Source organism: Taurulus bubalis (assembly GCF_910589615.1).
Source record: "Taurulus bubalis genome assembly, chromosome: 18".
NCBI classification, from domain to species: Eukaryota; Metazoa; Chordata; class Actinopteri; order Perciformes; family Cottidae; genus Taurulus; species Taurulus bubalis.
In genome coordinates this window covers 8,715,666-8,736,980 of record NC_136606.1, presented here as the reverse complement: position 1 = coordinate 8,736,980, position 21,315 = coordinate 8,715,666, and the positions used below count along the sequence as shown (strand labels likewise).

General features: G+C 45.9%; 1 protein-coding gene across 1 annotated transcript; it reads right to left on the bottom strand.

The window, feature by feature from the left end:
• Window positions 1-4,955: 4,955 nt before the first annotated feature.
• On the bottom strand, window positions 4,956-21,314 carry dipk2ab (divergent protein kinase domain 2Ab; the record flags this gene model as incomplete). The annotated part of the gene is made up of 4 exons (XM_079233955.1): window positions 4,956-4,986; window positions 5,584-5,926; window positions 9,429-9,732; window positions 20,661-21,314. The coding sequence occupies 4 exons, from the start codon at window positions 21,312-21,314 to the stop codon at window positions 4,956-4,958; spliced, it is 1,332 nt and encodes a 443-aa protein (XP_079090081.1).
• Window position 21,315: the final 1 nt, after the last annotated feature.

Here is a 21,315-nt window from a genome sequence, read left to right as displayed (position 1 = left end):
TGCCTAGGGAAACGGGGGTGGGAGGAGATGTGGCGTTGCAATCATCTGTCCAAGCAAGCCCCTCCAAGGCAGATGATAATGTGGGTCTAAACCGCTGCACGGGTGGGTAATGGGATTGTGTGCACGCTGGTCTCCAGCTGGATAAGCTCCCCTGATAGCGCCATTGACCTCTTCCCCGATAGCTGGGACAGGAAGTCACCGCGCAGCTCTGTTTGGTGCATGCGTGTGTGTGTGTGTGTGTGTGTTTAGGTTGCACGTGTCATATGAGATGAAAGGGCAACGGTAGGTGTGTGGGTGGGGAGGTGAAGAGGTACACAGTGTGCACATTTCCCTAGCGAGAAAGAACAGGCGAAGAACAAATAATAATAAAGGGAGGACAGTTGGGGAATGAAGTCTCAAGAGGGAGACATATTTGTTGTGATTAAACTCGTGAGATTACTGTTCGGGTCTCACCGAGTCAACAGTAATCAAAGTTCAAAGAGGATTCTTGTTCTGGTGACTGCAGGAAGTAGATTTAATTAAAAGGATTAGAGTTTTTAAAGGGGAAAAAATTAAGAATCACCATATTAGGCTGCATGCCCTCTGGAGTAAGTGTGCGTCATTTCTCCGTCGGTTAGTTTTAACTTGTGACCGCCGTTCCTCTTTGTGAAAGCAGTTTGTCTCAGATGGACAATTTCGCAATGATTTTACAGACAAACTGAGCAATCTCACAGCTTTTCTGATTTGGACACAGATGATTTGTCCTCTTTGGAGCCGTTTGCTGCCTCGTGTTCCTTTGAGAACCTGCGTATCAAACTGCTGATCGCCAGACTCCTTTAACGGCTGACATGAGCAGTTAATAGGCATTCCAACCAATATGGCGCACCTTTCGCAAATGTGACTAATTCAAAGTTAGTCATTTTTCTTGAACTTAAAAAGGTCATAAAGTGAAGCGAATACTGCCGATGCGGCGCAAAGTGTATGCATATGAAGCTTTATTCATATCAGTGTCATCAAATTCAGCACAAAGCTTTGATGATACCTGGCTGACTCGGTTCAGTGGAGATAATAAAGCCGAGCTGCACTTTGAAGGGGAGGTGTTAAAGAGGTGTGGCCCGTCCTGAACGCCCTTGGCCTTCAGTGGCAAGATGGTTTTCCACACTCGGCTGTTTTTCAATTAATTGCGTCTTTGACTACCTTTCAGCGCGTGGACTAGAAGTTCAAAATAGAACCAGATTAACTAAAAAATTCAAAAAGATAAGTCAAGCATACTGCCGCTGTATTTTCAAACGACGGATAACTTCCACTAAGGATTTTTGTGTTGGGCTGAAAGTGTGCGACAGCTTTAAAAGGAAAAAGCTTCAGAAACAGAGCGCTATCTAAATGAGGCATAATAGATGTGAGAGTGACATAACCATGTTGAAGGGATGTAAGCAGCCTGACAGGAACATTGCTTCAAGCAACTCCTGTGTTGCATTAGTGATGATTTTCCAGGAGGCGCTCACAAAGAGTCTTCAGAGCGCTCTCCTGAGCTCCAGCCAAACCCGGAAAAGCTTCCAAACAACGGGCCATGTGCACACAGGCGAGCTCTCCCTGACACAGCTTCACACGTTGTTATTCATAACCCACCCTCAACACTGGCCAAATCTATATCCCCCCACTTCTAAAAAAAAATATAGGTCATTCCGGTTCTAAAAATGTCTGTCTCTCCCCGGGGCTTGCCAGAGCATGAAATAGACTTTACATCACGTTAGCCAAGCAACAGCAACCAAGAAACTTTCCTTATTTTTTATTTTTTTGGAGATCGTTGTTCATTTTTCATCCCCTTTTGTTGCTGTAATCTAACATATGGCGGTACTCTATCTCCCCTCCCCTCTTTCCCTTTATGACCTGAATAAGATATCAGCAGTTTGCCAGGTTTGGAATATGGCAGGCGAGGCTAAAGTCATGTTGAGATTTAGATAATATGGTTGCGGAACATTTTACTATGCTTTTCCACCTCTGCCTTTCAGACTTCCTCTTTGCTGATAAGCGGGAATGCAGAGGATGATTTCAAAACGCTTCGGATTTGCAAAGTGCCCGATATGCAAAGGCTGTCGCATGACAGACAGCACAATTATTCCCTACCTGTTTATAAAGCTACCTTTCCCCCTCTACCAGTTGCAGATAAATTACTACAATATCCCCTCTTCCTTTGGGTAGTGGCTGCAAAGCTGCACACAATACCCAGAAATAAGCTGCTCTCGCCACCATTGTAGCTTTGACAACTTAGACTGCAATTTATGGAGGCATGCTCACATGCAGCAAATTGGATAATGCAGGGAGGAAATTTCTGGGGTCCTATTTGCCGTAGTTTGGAGTTTACACACTTCCAGATGCTATTCCTCCACAAGCATATTGTCTCATTTTAGTATTTAATTTTTTCACCTCCTACATCTCCATTTCCCGTGCATAAACTCCCTGGTGGTTGTCCCTTGAAATGGCCTCATGTTTATTTAAACTTAGAGGGCGGCAGTGGAGCGCCTGGTGCCCCATTCGTTTTCTGTGGTGTTTTCTTATAGCCAGCCAACCCCAGAGCCATTCATCAGCTGGGCTAAGTGTAGCTACAGCACAGAGGGCTAAACAGCACTTCACCACAATGAGTGTGACATCAACTATCCACACAAACCAGCGGGTGTGTCAAAGGGAAGCACAATTAGAGAGGAGAAAGAGAAGAGGTGGATAAATGACCATGGAGAGAAACAGAGGAAGAAGAAAAGGAGAGAAAGAGAGGCAGTGAGTGTCAGTCATGTAGCTTCTAATTTTGGTTCTGGCTCGAGTACTACTTTGTTCCATCACAGGCTTTTATGCTACGAGCATGAGCTGGTCCAAGACAGAGAGGGGGACATAAGAGCTATTGAATTAGCAAAGACCACACTCCACACACACCAAAAAATGGCTGCGCACGCACAAAATAATGAGTAGGAAAATAGTTTAGAGCGGAGTAAAAGAAATAAAAATCTAAGTGGTTCTGAGTGTTTGTGTGTGTGTGTGTGTGTGTGTGTGTGTGTGTGTGTGTGTGTGTGTACAAATACTGTTTGTCGTATTTTTTTCTTCTTTAATTAAAGCTCCTCTGAATGTTAAGCTTTTAAAATGTAATCTAATTTCCTCATGAAAATTTCACACGGACACAGTATACCGATGCAAAAAAACGATCTCCCCAAATATGGATAAAAGATAAGGACTCGCATCCTAGTCGAGTGGAGAGCACAACAAAGGGAACTCGGGCTAGGATCCAAATTAGAGAAAAGATGAAGATATGAAAAGATCAAAACCAGAGGAAGGAATGAGAAAAAGGGAATAGGAATTGGCAAACACTGACATCCAGCTGTGCCACACTGAATCAAATTTTAAAGGCAACATGAACTAGAGCCAAATGGCCTGTAACATAAATTGGAAATAATAAAAAGAGTGAAACAGAATCAAGAAGAGTCCACACAGAGCATATGTGTATATATCTATATATATATATCTTCATTTATTTTAATATTTAAACCCACTAAAAGTTGTAAATACAACTTTTGAATGAAAGGCACAGGAAAAAAATCAGACAATGCTGATATACTCAAAAGAAAATTACAGTACAAAAGTGGACAGTTAGTTACGCACATACAAATCCCTCCAGGTCCGACGCCCTCCATACGGGGGGGAAACAGAAATATATTTGACACAACAAAGAAGTGGGGCTTGAAAACCAGAAATCCATGAACCAAACTTCTCTTTATTGCTTTTCCTAATTTACAGGGATCTCGTCAGTGCCCCGGGTCTCGCAGAAGGCCAAAAAAGCAACAGCTGTGCTTTCTAGATTGCCTGGACATGGAGTCGCTCACATTTACTTGATTCCTATTGACCGTGCTACACAACACTCCACTGGGCATTTAGCGTCGGATTCACGACATCAAGACAGATGAAATACAAAACATATGGAGCCCAAGAGGGGATATTTTTTGTATGACATAAGAGTTAAGATCTCTTATAATCCATCCTCAAAAGAGGCTGTATTTGTGATAACGCTTTAATTCGTTGGTCCACCGAGTGTAGAAACCAACCAAACCCCTAAGTAGTGCCAAGTGTTTAAATATTCAACAGAAAACTTCTGGGCTGCAAAATTTTAAAGTCCAGGTCAAAAGCCGTTATTAGAGCAAGGAAGTAATTTAGAATATCTTCATTCCCCTTTTTAACATTTACTTGATCGAGCTTACTGCGCTCTGCACTAGTGGGAGAAGTTTGAGAAGAAGATTCATTTATCAATTACGGACATTTAAAGAGAATTTGGCACTGGAGGCCACTACTACGCTGCTTTATTGTGTTTCACGTCCTCTGAAGAATCACCTCTTTTCACCCAGTTTCATTTTAGTTACGCCGTCGAAGAAAAGCATGCCGAGGTCAATCTGACCATCACTTATCAATCATATGGGAGGTTAACAAAGCAGAGGGGATTGTGTGACATCCTATGTCCAATCTTAGACTGGTATACTTCCTTATTGAAAAAGATGAATCAGAATGCAGGCCTGCCAGCTCATATAGGATTGTGTACACATTACGGCTCCTTTGGACAGCTCTATTGGGGAACAACTGGAGGGAAAGGTGCCGTCACTCTGTACTGCTCATGGTACTTAATATTACATATAGCCTCTTTGGTATAGGCACATCTGCATCAAGGGACCGACCACCACTGTCCAATTATTCCCTTCCATTTCCTATGTGCAGCTGTCTCATTCCAATTGAAAAAAAAAACAACAAAAAAAAAACACAAAAAAGATGATTGCCACAATCCTGGAAATCAAGTGATTGATTGGAGTAGCAGGAAATTAGACTTGTATCGCCGTCAAGGGTTTTCTTTTTCTCCTGCATGTAAACCAACCCCCTCCTCCCTTCCCGCCTCTCCTCTCTACCTGCTGTAGCTTGGCCTTCCCTGCTGCCTGACAGTAGGAGATTCATGCTACCTCCGCCTTCCCTGCAGCCATGCTACAGATAGAGAGAGAAAAAAAAAGCCATGGCACAGCAAAAATGTAAACGCACCAATGTACTTAAATTCAGCCCTGAATAAAATGAAACAAAAAAAAATCCTGGGGGCAAAATGAAACGGGTGTTAAGATTTAATGTTACAAAACACAACAGTTCTGATGGATTGAGGAGGAGGGATGGGGTCAGGGCTGTGCTGTGCTGCTCTCGTTGCTTGGATGCTCTGGTTTGCGGTAGCCTGAGTCCAGTGCAGGGGGCGTTTACCAGAGCCTTTTCTCGGCCTCGCCCCAAGGATGGCAGCCCACCTGGGGGGGAGGAGCGGTTCCCTCTCCATCCTGGTTCTAACCAGAATCTCTTGGTGCCCCACCCCTCTTTCTCACAGGAGCAAAGACAAGTTAAGAGCTAGAGCTTCAACAAATCTGCTTTCAAGTTTTGATTCTTACACTTCCTGATGCAAGACCTCGAACACCATCCTGCTCCGGTGGGCAAAGAGGAACGAATGACATCATGTACAAGAACCAGGGTCTCAAGAGTTCGGAGATAAAGAGTTCAGGATCCAGTCTCTCAGTGCGTCCGGCTAACGCCGACTCCATTCATTACCTGGCCGTGACAGAGGAGGAAGCGGCAGCTAGCTGTGTGAGGTATTCACGCAGTTCCTTGGCCGCCTGAAAGCGGCCGTAGCGCTTTTGGGGTCTGGTGCACTCGTCCAACAGGGTCAAGAGTTGTCCATCTTTGGCTATATGGGCAGGGGGGTCATGGAGGAGGCCTCCAGTGGTGCCCCGCCATGTAGCGTACCGTGACAGCAGGTTCTGGCACACGGCATAGTAGTTGTGGTCCACTGTGACCCTGTTGCACAGAGAGTCCTTGGAGAAAGACAGGCAGGCCTCCCTGTCGCACTCCTCAAAGCGGCTCTCGTACCACACGTCGAAGCTCTCCGGCTTGTCTGCAGGGAGACAGAAGCAGTAAAGTGACACACTGCAATAAAAACACAGTGGTCATAAAACAGTCAATATTAACGTAGTACTTCGGTGCATAACATTCATTTAAAAAAATTTTTTTTTTATATATATTATATATTTATAATATATAAAAATAAAGCATTGATTGGGTCATACGCTTTTTTCTTACAGCCTTCATCAGGTGAATATGTAATAGGTTTGGTCTGATGAAAACCAAACCGCCTAAATGTTTTTTTTAAAATCACAGAGCAATATGCATTCAATTATTTATATATATCATTTTTGCATAGAGTTTAGGAGCTCCAACCAGCCTGAAGTTTACATATCTGGCGTCTCAGATTGAACAGTTATTAATAAACTGTGGAGCACCTATACATAAGAAATTTGAAGGACAACTGATTTGAAGAGATTACCACAGTTTGACTCCATAGGAAAATATTGTTCAAATTATTTGCCAAGAAATCAACCTGACCAGAATCCGACAGGGCAGAGTTGCAATATTTGACAACCCACTGGCACAAACATGAAATTCTTTCTCAAAGCACACAGCCAAACAACTCTACAATCTAAAGTTTCATTTGACAGAAATGAAACACTTTCCAGATTTATTGAGCAAATAAAACCCTTTCTCCAGCTCATTTCACATTGCTTTTTCTCTTTGGAGAATTGTGATGGGAACAGAGGGAGCCCAGGAAATAACCTGGAATGATGAGAGAGCTATTGGTTTGTGCATTAAAAAGCAGATCAATAACATTGTTGGGGAGGCAGTGGACCCAGAGGATGCAAACGCATAATCAGTGCATCAGCGTTGTAATGCACTTCTCCTACGGCTCATCAGAATAACTCAATCAAACATCCAGCGCTGCTAGCAAGGGGCCCCTGTGGCCCCGCGAAGATGAGGGGCACATCAACCTCAATCAGTGAGGGTGATGGAGATGGATCGCTACGCGCACACACACACACGCATATAAAGCTGTACAAGCAGCAAGGTGAGCTGAAAGCAATTAATGTTTCTGAGCGAGCCGTGCATCACACCTCAGCACTGATTGACAGGTGGCATCGGGAGAGTGTCCCGTATTTGTACTGACGGACACACGCACACACAGAAAGAACGACTAAGGAGAACAAGCAGGGAGGAGATAGTTCATACTCAAGGACAACGAGGAGCACGGCAAAAAACACAAAAAAACTGCGACTCGGCTAAAGGCTAAAAGAAGTCTATGGCCTTTTTATTTGCACCCGAATCCCCTTCTGTTCTCTTACTTCCCTGAGCGCAACAAAGCTTGAACATTTCCAAAGCAAACAGCATTATTTCCAATTCAAATAAGTGGGAGAGCAGCGGATGAGGCAGGCCGCCGAGCCTCTTCCGTCTCCTGCACCGTCCATGTTAAGGAGCTGCGGTCGGACTTGCATTCACCTCACTCCCCCGCCTTCCCAGGGTGACACCGAGATGGGACATCGGGCCTGAAATGCTCGTTAGCGTGGCCTTACTAGTGGCATTCAAGAGTTCGAGCCGGTTTAAACAATGCATGCCTGTGTTAAAGTGCATTATTGAATGTGAGAGAAACAGATTGTATGCGTGTGTGTGTTGCATACGTGTGTGGGTATGTGTGCCAGGGAGCGATCCAGTCTGGGAGAGAATAGACTGTGAGTGAGTGAAGTGGGTGTTACATTATACAGCATGAGTTTCCAAAAAAATACTAAGGATGAAACTATCGTCAAACATTATAAACTCAATGATGGGGAATGGCTCCTTTTGTGCAAACACACATAACTTGAACACGGCATGCTCTTTATCTAGCCGAAAAATCCGGCGCATCAATATGGACGCCCCTAACGAGCGGGCGGGGCGGCGGGCGACTTTCTGCGCGTTTGACTCGCGAATCAATGGGACCCCGTTTGGACCGATGAGATGCGAAACATACTCTTCCGCTTGCTTTCAATCTCAGAATCTAATTGGAGGGATACGATTCTCGGTTTGTGGCGCCTCTGGGGAGGTTACCGCGCCTATTTCCGGCTGCTGTCCGACACATGGCCCTAACCTCGTAATGCTCATTACCGCCGTCATCCCTCTTCTTCATGCTGTGGATCGGCACTTGGCGTGCGCACACACACACACACACACACACACACACACACACACACACACACACACACACACACACACACACACACACACACACACACACACACACACACACACACACACACACACACACAGAAAGATCAGACACATAAACACGCGAGACGCAAGTAAACACTCTTGAGGATTACACTCTGAATGGCCGGGGTAAGCAGCTTGAGACGTCAGGCTCTAAATGTGTCGGCGAGACAAAGGGAGTCTCAACCTGGATTGTGCTCCGGGACTTGCAGAGGGCTACTGGGACAGGGTGGGAAATTGCAGCTATTAGCAATAAAGGTGAATGTACACGCACCACAATAATTGGACAGGATATCGACTTCAAACTCAAGGGGGAAAAAACTACAGGGCACATTGGAGTACCTCGCTGGTTTTCTGGTGTCAAAGCTTGCAATTTGGCAAAGTGGAACTTAATCTCAGGATAAATTCATCACAATACATCTCCACCAACTAAAAAAAAGAAAACGACAGACAGACACACACACACACACACACACAGAGACACACACACACAATAGTGCATATCTGTCACAGGGCACAATGGCGGAACCTCAACACCTTGCGACACAACAGTTTATCACTTTAATAGGATTTCTGCGGGAAGGGATACATCTAAGACCCTGACTGGGTGGTCGTCCCTCTCTTTGAAGTAGCCCCAGGAAGGAGGACTGAGGGGTAGAAAACAGCCACATTGAGTGTGTGATGTATAGCGCTCTCTGTCCTCATTATGAGGTTTATTCTGAGAGGCCAAAAAAAACTAGGGCAGCGGAGATGGCTTGTTATCTGAACTATCTTCGCTTTGATGGGGACGAGTGTGTCGGAGGAACAAGGGGGTGCTAAAGAAGTGTACTCTAAGAAGAGAGGAAGCTCCGAGCGTTCGCAAAGTTGCCCTCAGCCAACTGTCCCTCGAGACCTTTTCCTCCAACCTTTGTCACTGCCTCATGAGCTCCATTTGGTCGTGTTGACACAGAGTGCAGCGCATTCTTCAGGCTGTGTGTGAGCAGTGTTTGAGTCACACGTTGGCTTTTGAGGAGCTCTGTGATAACCGGTTGAAGAGGAAGAACCGCCGCTGCATGAGTAGACATGTCACGAATTCAATTTATGGCTAATTATCACCTTGAGTTTCAGAGAAGCACCGATCTTTACAAGTAAACAAACACCAATTACGTCACCACAATTTGAGAGCGACATAGTCTTGAGTGTAATTATAAATACTGTTAAATTGTAGCTCCAGGAGTAATAATGGCTATAGGTATGGAATTGTCATAGCAACTGGTGGAATTAGCTATAGTGGGATATACACCCCCACGTACAGAGAGCCCATGTGTTCGGGTAATGGCACTTACTCTGCTTGATCAGCCTTTTGTCCGCCACAAGAACGTTCTCGGCATCAACGACGATGACCTTCCCGTCGCGTGGGCCGACCGCAAAGTTATCAAAGCTGACATCGAGCAGGTAGAGGGCGAACTCAAAGTCGTTGTTGGTGAGCTGCTCGGCAATGTCCATGAGCTGGCGGGCCAAGTCTACCCTCTTCTCCCAGGGCGCGTTGTAGAAGCTCCACAGCTCCTCGCCCACGTAGTTGACAGCTACCATGCGCCCACACGCTCCCAGGTACTTGGCGAACGGCCACCCTTCATCTGACGGAAAGCTCTGGGGGGTGGGAAAACACAAATGTTTTGGTTTTTACATAGATAAAAGACATCAGGCTGCGTAATGTACAGTTGGCTGAAAGAAAAACTGAAACACCCCATTGGCTTTTAAAAGCAAAGGCTAAACAAATAAATTGCAAGAACCTTCCGGCTGTCAAAAACTATTTGTTTGATTTGCACAGAAACCAGTCTCTGAATAAAGAGACAAAAGAAAAAAATTCCAGACATCAAAACACAAAGTTGCCATGTGCTGCCGTGGGTAATTTTTGATCCACAATTCTAAGCACAATAGTTGAAAATCTGCCAAAGGATCACGTGAAACGGAGCCTGCACTGGGTATAACGGATTAAATTTAATAAAAGAAAAGAGCCAGTTTGTGTTAGAGACCTACAGCTATGAGCTGATGTACGCTGCAGTGCTTCCAGAAGTGATAGGAGGTGATTTGTGGTAGCAGCAGTTAGCAGGAAAGCCTCATGTGTTGTGATACAGCAGCGGGGTGATTTGAAATGCTGCATGATGTTGGCTAACCGTGTTGACGCAGTTTGGGCATGCCGACAAGAAATGAAATGTATTGAGAGGTTCAAACTGATTAATAATAAGGTAATACCGCAAGCAGGAAGTTGAATCACTGCTGCTGCACAAACCCCTAATCCCTCTCAGATGTACCCCCCTTTATCGAGGTCAAACAAAAAACAGGCATATACGCACCATCATCTGCAATCACTCAAAGTCAAGCGGTAACGTCTGCACGGGCAAACACACACATATACCAGCAACTTAAATGAGTTGGGTGTGAAGCCGCTGCATTTGGGAAGCGTGCTCGGCTGCTGAGGGACTTGATTCTGTATGTTTACTGCTTCCATCTCTCTTTATGAGCTCAGGTGTCTCACACTTTCCATACATCACTTTCTTTTCTCCGGTCCATTTTATTGCCAGACGGGGGATGGGGGGGAAGAGATGAAATCCCCCTTTTTTGCAGCCCACACTGGTTTCGCCGCAAGTGAGAAGCTCCCATCTTTTACAATAAACCCCCTCTGCCATAGGCCTCTATCTTTTACAATAAACCCCCAGCCATATGTTAGCTTAATGATAGCCCACAATTCCTATGTAACAAATCTCTCCTAGGCTGCCGTTTCTGGCAGGCAGCAGCAACACAGAAAGAATCACGAGTGCTCACATTTCACAGGAGCCTCAGTAACCCTCCCTCTCTAAAACCTGATTGCATCAGAGATATGGCAGGCAACGCACCGTGGCGCTGTAGGTGAGGTGTGAACTACTACGACTGCTGCGTCTCATTTTACATGTGTGGTAATTCAATACTTCACCAGCTTTCGATCTATGTCCAGAGGAGGGGGTGTTTACATATGCATGGATGGCCTAACTCCCTTTAAATTTGAATGAAATACAAATTATTTAAAAACACACATTTTAATCCCCCCCCGGCCATGCAGCTGCTATATCTCAAATACAACAGCTGGACCTGTGCCACATAGAACATGTGGCACAGAGGGGGTGACTGACAAAGAAACCGTGAGCGAATGCAGCAAATTGAAGGTTCACTTCAGGGGCTCCACAAACTGCGCTGTTCTTCACCTCCTTTAATACATCCCTCGACTAGGCTGTAATTTGCCAAGCGCATCGAAGGCCGAAGGTACGGATCCATTCCGCGCTACCGAACAAGGTGCAACAAGCTGAACGCAATGAAGGCTGAGGATGCCTTGCGAGGGGGTCCTTGACTGGACAAACAACTTTGAATGAATCTTAAAAGGGTGAACATTCAAGCTCTTGATGCAACTATGACTCACAGCCTTTTTACACAGAGAGGCAGACCCTTACAGTGTGTGGTGTAAATCTATAGCATAGGCGTAGCTCCTGTTCCCATCAGTCTTAAGAAAGATCCACCACCAAGAGGGGAGGACATTGATAAGTTGCAAACAATGCAGTCTTGGTCGGTGCCCGTTCCCCAGAGGTGACCCAATCAATTGTGGGCCAGACAAAAAGTCTGTTGAGGAAGCACTACTGGCTTCCAGCAGCCTGTCCGTCTGTCTGTGCCCGTCATCCTTAGACTTGGCAATGACTCATCCCACCTTCCCCTCCAAAAAAACTCCTCACTTAATAGCATAGCTCATTTTCTGATATAGCAAACCTGACAGGAAGGGGAATCTGAGGAAGAAGACATGTCTCACAAGTGAAGAAAATCCACCGACACGAAGAAACAAAAAGTATAATAGCGACTGCTCTCCCAAACACGGAGTACTGGCTGGAAAGGAAACAATCCCAGGCTACTGGCACGTTGCAAGCCACTGGGCATTCCTACACGAGAGATTTTAGGATTAGAGAATTAACAGGCTAAATATCTAAAATGGCTTTCTAATTTCTGAAGTTGGTATATAAAAAGATTAGGTTGAAGCTGGATCAGTTGGTAGCACATCCCTATTAGTCCCGCTTCCCTTTGACCCAGATTCAAACCTCCGATCGCTTTATGCTGCTGCAAATCTAAGCGGCTCTGGGTCTTGTTGACAAAACTTAGCCTGTCCAATGTTACGGCTAAACCTGCTTTGTAAAACACCATCCTCCCTCTCACCCCTGCAGGGCGGATGGATAAATGTTGGGGAAGGGGAGGAGGTGGTGGGGATAGACAGAGAGAAGGAGGAGGAGGAAGGAGAGAATACGACGGAGACAGCAAACAGAAGAGACAAACAGAGTGTCTTTCACTGCTCCGCTCCAGTGGACAGGAGGAATAAACCAGCAAAGACCTGCCTGCTAAACACATCTCTCTCTTTGTTGTCAGGTCGCAGCCTGAATGGGAGCAAAAGTAGAGCGACGGCAGATGGGGGGGGCTGATGGGAGGGAGGAAAAGGATGAATGCCCTAAGGCTACTTTCAGCTACTGTCAACGGCTGTTATGAGAACGCCTTCATGTCTGTCCAGCCCTCGTCCGCGGGTCTTAACATAGATGTCGCTCATTCACTGCGATGACGGGATCATTGCGCTCCGTCAATTACCGGAGGCCCTGACAACTCATACCCATTTTCATGAGCCAAAGTTTCATATGCAATAAGTCTATAGGTGGAAACTACTGAACAGTGTAAGCAGCCGCATGGAAGTGGGCACCTGAGCTTCGGATTCAAACTCCTATTGCAAAGCTTGATAAATACTCTACGTGTCCAACCAATCATTCTCCCTTAGCGCTCTTTAAACGGTTACTCTGCAGAAGTCATTAACGTCTGCAATGAGGCGTTGAGGGAGGGGGGCGAAATAAATTGGAAAGCCCAGCCCAATGCTACACCCACTGCACTCTCAGAGCTGAATTTGGGGAGGTACTGTATGTGCGAGGACTGCACAGGTAGTGAATTTCGCCTCTGATGATATTGAGCTATTGAAAAATGCTGAAGGTGCAGAACTGCCAATGTCACATCTCAGCGGCTTTTACTGCTTTAAAAAAGGTCTTATCACTTCTTGTTCCTGTCGTGGGATAAAAAACCTGTTATCTCCTACTTAGTAAAACCTTTAACTCGAAAACCTGGAGCCAAATGCTCTTTCTTATTTTTCCATACACTAGAATTTCTCTCAGTGTTACAGAAATAATGAGCCTGACCCTGGAGACAATGAAAGCCGGGGTAGAAAACAGACCAAAACAGAATTGACTCATTACAGGCGACCTCCCAGTGACTTCTGAGCCTTCGTCTGACTAATTTAATCTTAAAGGTTGTACCGGTGCACTTCAGTAGCATGGACTACTACTATTACAACAGACACACTGGCATCCTCTTGGGGGGGGGGATTGGAGTGGGCTGAAATGAAACAGGGCCACAGACAAATGGGCAGCCTCTGGAGGAGAGGATGAAACGAATGGAGCGAGAGGCACAGGAACACACACCTGCGTCCTGACATCTGCTGACAAAGGCATGCCCTTCTACTGGGCTACTCGGGGGAGGGCGTGGGTGTGTGTGTGAGTGTGAGTGAGAGAGAGAGAGAGGCTCTTTGTGCGTGTATGCGTGTGTCCATGTGAAACTGTATCGAAGTGCATGTGAATGAGAACATGCAACGTGACCAGGGCTGATAACAACCTCTATTCAGGGGCCGAGTAAACACGAACGGCTCCCAAGATATTGCCTTGGCCGGTGTGCAAAGAACACTGGTCCATCACACACACACACACACACACACACACACACACACACACACACACACACACACACAGAGCGGTGTTTATAAATGCAAGATTGAAAGGAAACCAGTTGCCTTCATCCTGCAACCACAACTACTTACAGCAAAAAGGAAATGAGTAGTTTGCCACGGAGGTGTTTCATGTGTGCAGCTTGTTAAAGCCCTGAGCAGGGTGTGGTGTAAATTCTCAACATTTTCTGTCCCGGGCAAAATTGCACTGCTTCATTGTAAACAAGTTGGGACAGGACTCTGGGAGAGTCTCGGGGTTCAAACGCTAAAGTTGAGAAAGCATTGCGGACGGACGCATTAAGTGAGACACAACAAAAGCAACAACAAAAAGAACCACCACCCCACACACTTTCAATCCTGATGCGGTAAAATTAACATTATACAGCCCGTTTATCAAAAAGGGGCTTAGCGTTAAGAAGGGGTCACATCTGCTATGCAAGGCAAAGGCTGCCAAGCTGGACTTAAAATGTTGCTTTTCTGTGCAGCTCTCCTGTTAACCTCTTGTCTGGAGGATGTGTGGCAAACCCCGTCTGGCATTTTGCTGGCCATTTAAGTATAAAATCCAGTTGGTTAGTTCACAGCGAGAGCTCAGGCCCCACAGGGGAGCCGGTGCTAACTCCTCATCCTGGCACACATGGCGCTATCCCTTTCTTCTCCTCTGCTCTCGTCTCCTGCTGCTTCTCCTCCTCACCCTGTTTGTCCCCTCTCTCCATCTCTCTCTCTCTTTGTTTCAACCCCAAAACCTGCAATACGGGGCAGCGATACTGTCCGTTCCCTGATACAGAAGCCAGGAAATGCCTCGTCAGAGAGGGACCTATGTGTGTATGTCTGTGGAGGAGAAAGTAGAGTAGAGACTGTATCTGAATTTAGAATATGCCCTGCCCCTTTCTTTACCAGACATGCGGTTCAAAGAGTGCAAAGTCACAGTCTGTAGAGCTGGCAGCAGTCTTGGGAAACAGGAAAATCGTTAAGGGAGGAGGACTGAAACAAGAAAGGACTGCTGGGTGTGTGTGTGTATGTGCATGAACATCGAGCTCAGATGAGAAATCTAAACCAAGAGGTCAGGTAGACAGACCAAATAAGACAGTGTACAGTCGGCTTATGCAGCGTGAAGGAACATGCACATGATTCAGTGAGCTCTGCTGTTCAGTGATAGAAATGGGTTAGCTCGGTCTTTGAGTTCTGCAAGCATTCACTTTATAGAGAGAGAAAGTGAGAGAATGAGAGCAGGAAGAGGAATGAGAGCACATGGCAGTGCTGCTCGGGGTCGCTCGTATACACTCGGCCGCTCGCGGGAAAGCCCCTTGCTGACCTGAACCCGAGCTACTGCGCACAGAGCCACCTCATAAATCCCCACCACTGGAAAACGAGGAATGTATTAAGTCATAGGCAGTAGTGTTGACTCAGTCTAGGTGGTATTGCCGCCCACACGGCTCGGGAGGAACCCAAGTGAAGCTTGGCCCCAGACCTGAGGATTGTGGGTTTGAGGCCTACATCAAGGGTTGTGTATTTCAGATCAGGCGCCAATTATCTCGGGGGGCAGCCGGGTGGGGGGGGCGTCGAGAGCAGGGAGCCTGCCGCCACTGACCCGGCACTCTCTGCAGAACAGGGCAAACTGAGAAGTCCCCCTACAAAGTGCAATTACGTCTCTAAACGCTAGAAAATACTTTAATTAATATAATAGGAAGTGACAGCCTCCAGCTTGTTCCAAAATAGCTACGCTACCAGTTTAAATAAAGTTGTTTTTCCCACTTGCAAGGGTGAAAAGGCTCGAGACGTGAAGATACTTCAGTGCATCCCAAACCCCTCATATTTTCTCTGACAGGAGCTAGGTAGGTGCCAGACGCTTTAATGCAGCGGGCGGCTTTATAACTGCAGACAAGCTGGTGTGCTAAAAAGCATAATCTTGCTTTACATTAAGCTCGCGGCTCTCCAGAGGACACCGCACACAGTAAAGAACCACTTGTTCCCGATCCATATTGGCCATTTTAAGGGGCCCGGGGAGAGTTGTGAATGTGCTTCGACTCTCCAGCGTTGCAGAACTGCGTCTTCGGGATCTGGGCAAGAGGTAGATTGGTGTTCATGCTGTAACTCTAAGAAGCTTGGGGTAGGCTGATGGGGGTAAAATCTAAAAAAGGAGCTGGTGGGTGGGGTGAGGGGAGGTGTGGGGGGGGGGGGGGGGGGGGGGGGGGGGTTCAGCCACAGGCATTTAACTAACCAAACACAGCTGTCATGCATGCGTAATTTTGTGTATATATATATATATATATATATATATATATACATACATACATACACACACACATGAGTGTGTGTGTGTTTGGAGAGCTGGAGAAAGAGAGAAAGGATTATGGTAACACAAGCAGTCTGGCTCATTCAAATGGAGGAAAACACCACAAGGCTCTGGTTTGTACAACACCCCCCCTCTACTCCTCTCCTCCTCTTCTCCCCTTTCCACCAGGGCCTCCATCCAGCAAGGGCAGCCAAGAGAGGGGAGTCGGGCCCAGATAACTCCCTGTCTTATCCTAACAGGATTCAGTCTGTACACAAAGGCCTATACGAATAATGAAAGGGGGTTTGGGAGCACTTGAAGCAGGGTTAAGCGGCGTACACAACCTCCTCTCTTATGTGCTAAGAGCGTCACAATCCCCCAGACCCAAAAACAAAAGGTTCTAATCACAGACTAGCAACTTAAATACTATTTACCGGTGGACCTCAGCCACTGAGCCGGCCTTAGAGACAGAAGCCTCTCACTTAAGCCGGGATAGCATGCAGTGTCTGTGATTAAATGAAAAGAAATAAATCAAACTAAAAACAAAACAGGCTTTGATCCTCTTTGTAAAAGAGGCATGACCCAGAAAGTCAGACCATACAACTGCAGAGATTTTCCTGCATAGACGATATAAAAAGGCTGAAATTTCGTGCAGGTGGGCAATAAGGAGATTTTTTTCTTCTTTTTTTCTCATTATTTTGTGATCCATCTAGTTACCTTGCAAATGTCTCATTTCACATTTGCTTTTTTCTCATATTTCCCCAATATAAACCCCATTTTTGTTGTTTTACGCATTCCAATACAACACGGCCAAACACTACATGCATGGTCTCCGAAAATCTTCATGAAAAGGTGTATTGCTGAGCTGTTTTATTGCAATGAATTAGATTTTCATTTTTTTTTTTAAATGCATATTTTATCCAGCATATTTTAAAAACAAGCGTTCATCATTTTAATGTAACTGTTTACTTTGTATGTTGCACACCTGCTTATGACATGAATTTATTTATTTTCATCTAAATAAATAAAAAGCAAGGTTCAGTAGGTCACAGTCGAGTTTACACCTTTTGCTTCACTTTGTGCCAAGAAACGCCCTGAATTTATACCATTTACTTTGGCTTCATTTCCCAAAGTGGATGAGCATCGTAATAGATTATGCAGAGCCTCATTAAATCATAGCATACCAAAGAGGCATCCCGCACCTCCCCCCCTTTTAGAAAATCCAAACAAGCTGCTAGTGTGTTGCTCAAAGCGCTGGGAATGTTTACTTCACATTTGCGTTAAAATGCAGCTGTCAAAGATGTGCGGAGGAAGCGGCGATAAGGTCAGCCATTTAATCTCTCTCTTTTGCCTCTCCTCCGATATAGTATCAGTGTCAAGATGCCTGTGTTTGGGGTGGAGACGGTGTTGCGCAAAAGGTTGGTGCCTTCTGACGACTGTCTTTGTGTCAGGTGAGGGCGTGTGTTGAACGAGGTGGTGGGTTTGTGGGAGGCGGGGAGAGAGGGAAACAAAAAGAGGAAGAGGGCCGTCTGGGAGAGCACAGATTTGAGTCTGGAGGAGATGACTGAGTTAACCCCACAGGCCTGTCACATCCTATTCTCAGCTTCACTGAGCAAGACAGGGCTGAGGACCAAAAAGAGTGGGAGCGCAATCACATGCTCCTGGCTAACTCACCAAGCTTAATGATTTGGAAAGGAGGGCTAGGCTGAATCAAACTAATTTAAGGCTGCGCCAGATGTACTTCATCAAACACAACCATCACCTGATGAATCAGTGAGTCACATAGCCGAAAGGGGAGAAGCCGAGGATGGCAAATAAGGTTCTAGTCGGGGAAATCGAGAAGAATTAATTGCTCAGTGTTCATGCAAACCAAGTTACTGTCAAATGAGGGGTGAAAATTAAACAGTGTCATGTAATTTCTCTGACTGGCAAAGAGAAAACCCCTTGATACAATTACATGTATTACTGAGATCGAAAAAACCTCTCCGGGCAAAAGATAAAGATGCCCCTCATTGGACAATGAGGGGCACAGTGTGTGTGTGTGTGTGTGTGTGTGTGTGTGTGTGTGTGTGTGTGTGTGTGTGTGTGTGTGTGTGTGTGTGTGTGTGTGTGTGTGTGTATATATATATATATATATATATATATATATATATACACATATATACACATACATACATACACACTTGTGTACCGCGGATCACACAGAAAACGTATTGTTTGACAGACCCTAAACACCACAGCAGATTGTTTCCCACTGACAAAGAAGGTCTGGCTTCTCATAGTGAAACAGGGCCGATTTACTGCCTGTGGCTTCAAGACTGGAAACGGAAGAGAGTGCAGCTCACTGAGCAGACAGCAGAAGCGTTATTGACATTATCCAACTGTATAAAGCCAGAGGAAGAGAGTGAGTTGGAAAAATAAATCCCAAACCACAAAATAACTAATGACAGTAGGAAATCATTTACACTAAATATAGAACACGTATTATACATCCAAGTGATACTGACCGCTCCAGCTTGCTGAAGATGTGTTTGACTACAGTGAAGGAAAATGAAACATCGCCTGACAAGAAGGCAAACTGAGATCAGGTTTCATTAAATGACTGGTCCTAAAACCCACATTCCTCTACCTTTTGTTGAAGCCAGTCCCCCACACAGTAGCACTCTCCTCACGGGCGAAAAGGAGAACATGCTGTTATAGTAAAGCACGTCTCTTATTCAATCTCTATAGACGCCATTCATTCTTTATGGTCTACTGCTGCCCAACCTTGTGTACAGAGGTCTCTCGGCAAATTTTTCTCCTCACCTTTTGAGTTCAGTGATGCTGACGAACAGTCAGGCGCTGTGATTCTCTGAGATATCTGCCACATTTCTGTGTATACTGTATTACCCATCCACATAATCCGTGCCCACAGCCGGTTACCCCTGGTCTAGTGCGTACACGGAACCTGCGCTTCTTCCTTTCACAAGTTCACAAGTTCAGCACAGGATCAACAATTCATGAGTCCCTGTAAACATGCGAAGGCAACGCGGTGCGGGGAGCGGGATGCGCACGCATCATGTGTTGGTGTCTAAACTAAGTGCGAGATGAGTATGGGGGAGGTGGGGTGATTCATCAAAGCCTCTGAACTGGGAGATAATACCGTTACAAACACTGATGGAATTATCTGGTCGCAGTTTGTGGAGCACACACACAAACGGATGGGGGAAATATAGCAGAGAATGACACAAAGAGGAAAAGGCAAAATGAGAAAGAAAAGAGTAGAAAGGGGTGAGGGCAAGTGACCCCAAAGGCTAATCAGATTTTATGGATCAACCGGAATAAAAGGCCGAACTCGCCTTTTGTCCTCGGAAATGCCTGGAGGTGCTTGGCCTGCATAAGTTATTGAATGTCTACACGGGCCTTGACCATTGTTGTTCGGACACGGCCAATGCCAGATTGAAATTGATTGGCCGGCGGTAAATCAGTGAGCAAAAGGAATGCAGACATATATGATATACGGTATGGCTGCTCCGACATGCAGGATGACAGTATAGAGATGTCGTACTTTCACTGCGTCAAAGCAAGACAATTACGTTCGAGCCAGGCACCGTTTTTGTATGATTTACTGTCACCTTAAAGATTTCTAATCTCGCAGCGCATTATTTTTATTATTATTAGTTCAGCTGTGTGAAAAATGAAATGTGCAAGCTGTCAGAGTCTCATCAAGACGAAACACTTCAAGACAACAATGTCTTGTTTTTTTTGTCCATTTGTTCAAGTTGATTTTGACTAAGTCATTGTTTTAAAGCTTTTATTTTGGAAGATGTATTGGTATTAATACCAGTCAGCAGGCCCGTAAAAGATTCCTCCACGTGCCGTCTCCCACAAATGAAGAGAGTCCAGTGGACACAGACGTATATTATAATTAAAAACAACTCGGACCATTTAAAGGATGCATTCTTGAATAATTCAAAACTGCCCTACATAGTGTTAAATATGCAGTATTGCCGCCAGCAAAAATCTCTCATCTTTTGGGAGGCCACAGCTCTTAAACCCTTCTCTATTCTAAGCAGAGGAATATGCGTGCTCCAGATAGCGGCCGCGTAGTCTCGATGTAGCCTAGAGTTTAGGAAGGGGTGTAATGGCTCGTCTCAGATCTATGGAAGAGGAGGATTCCCACCCTGTAATTTACTGGGGGCTTTGTGGGCCAACACCCTGGCTTGCTTACTGATGCTCTTATCCTCTTTGTAGCAAAGGTAATCCAGGAGCCGTGCCTTATCAACAACTCTGAAAACACCTGGGGCCACAGATCAGCTGACTGATACCTCTTTGAAGAAGATATTGCATCTTAATAAAAGACAGTAATAGTCAAACATCCATCAACAAGACATAGGAAATAGCCTTAAAAAGCATAAAATAGCACATCTCACACATGTTGCATTAAAAGGGCGTCTGTCCTGAAAACACACAACAGTGAAACAAAGATTAAAAACAAACCTGTAGTACGAGTGGCTCCGGGTTGAATGCCAAGGTCATGAGCAGCTGCATTCTCTCCGTGTCTTTGAGGTTCTTTAGCAGAAAGCTGCCCGAGTCTTTGGTCTCAGCATACCTGCGGACCACGCGGTCCAGCAGCCTCTGAGAGGGGCAGTGCACCAGGTCCGACCAGCCCTCCACCACCTCTGGGGTGAGCAGGCGAACGTCGCCGTTGATCCGGGCAAACTCAGTCTTGTACATTGCCTGGATGAGGTCACAGCGGGGCCTGCCTGTGGCCCGCTTGCAAATTTTCTGGTCTATCTCAGCCAGCTCCTGGTTGGAGCCGAGCCGTTTGAGCACCACGCGCCGGGTGCCCTCCCTGGGCTCGCCGTACTGAGCAAAGTAAACGTTCTTGACGTTGAAAACGTCTAGGAATCGTAGGCGACCCCAGGTTTCAAAGGACACCTGGCCGTTCATGAACTTGCGGCACCAGCTGGTGCCAAAGCAGGCGGGACACTTGTTGAGGTTGATGAAGCGTCTGTCGGTGAGCTCATTCTTCTGGAAGGAGGCGAACAGGTTGTGGGTGTTCATCAACAAGATGACAAACAACCCCACGACGAATAAGAGCTTCAGACAGCGGTACAGGCGGCCAAGTTTGAGAGGCAGGAAGCGCAGCATG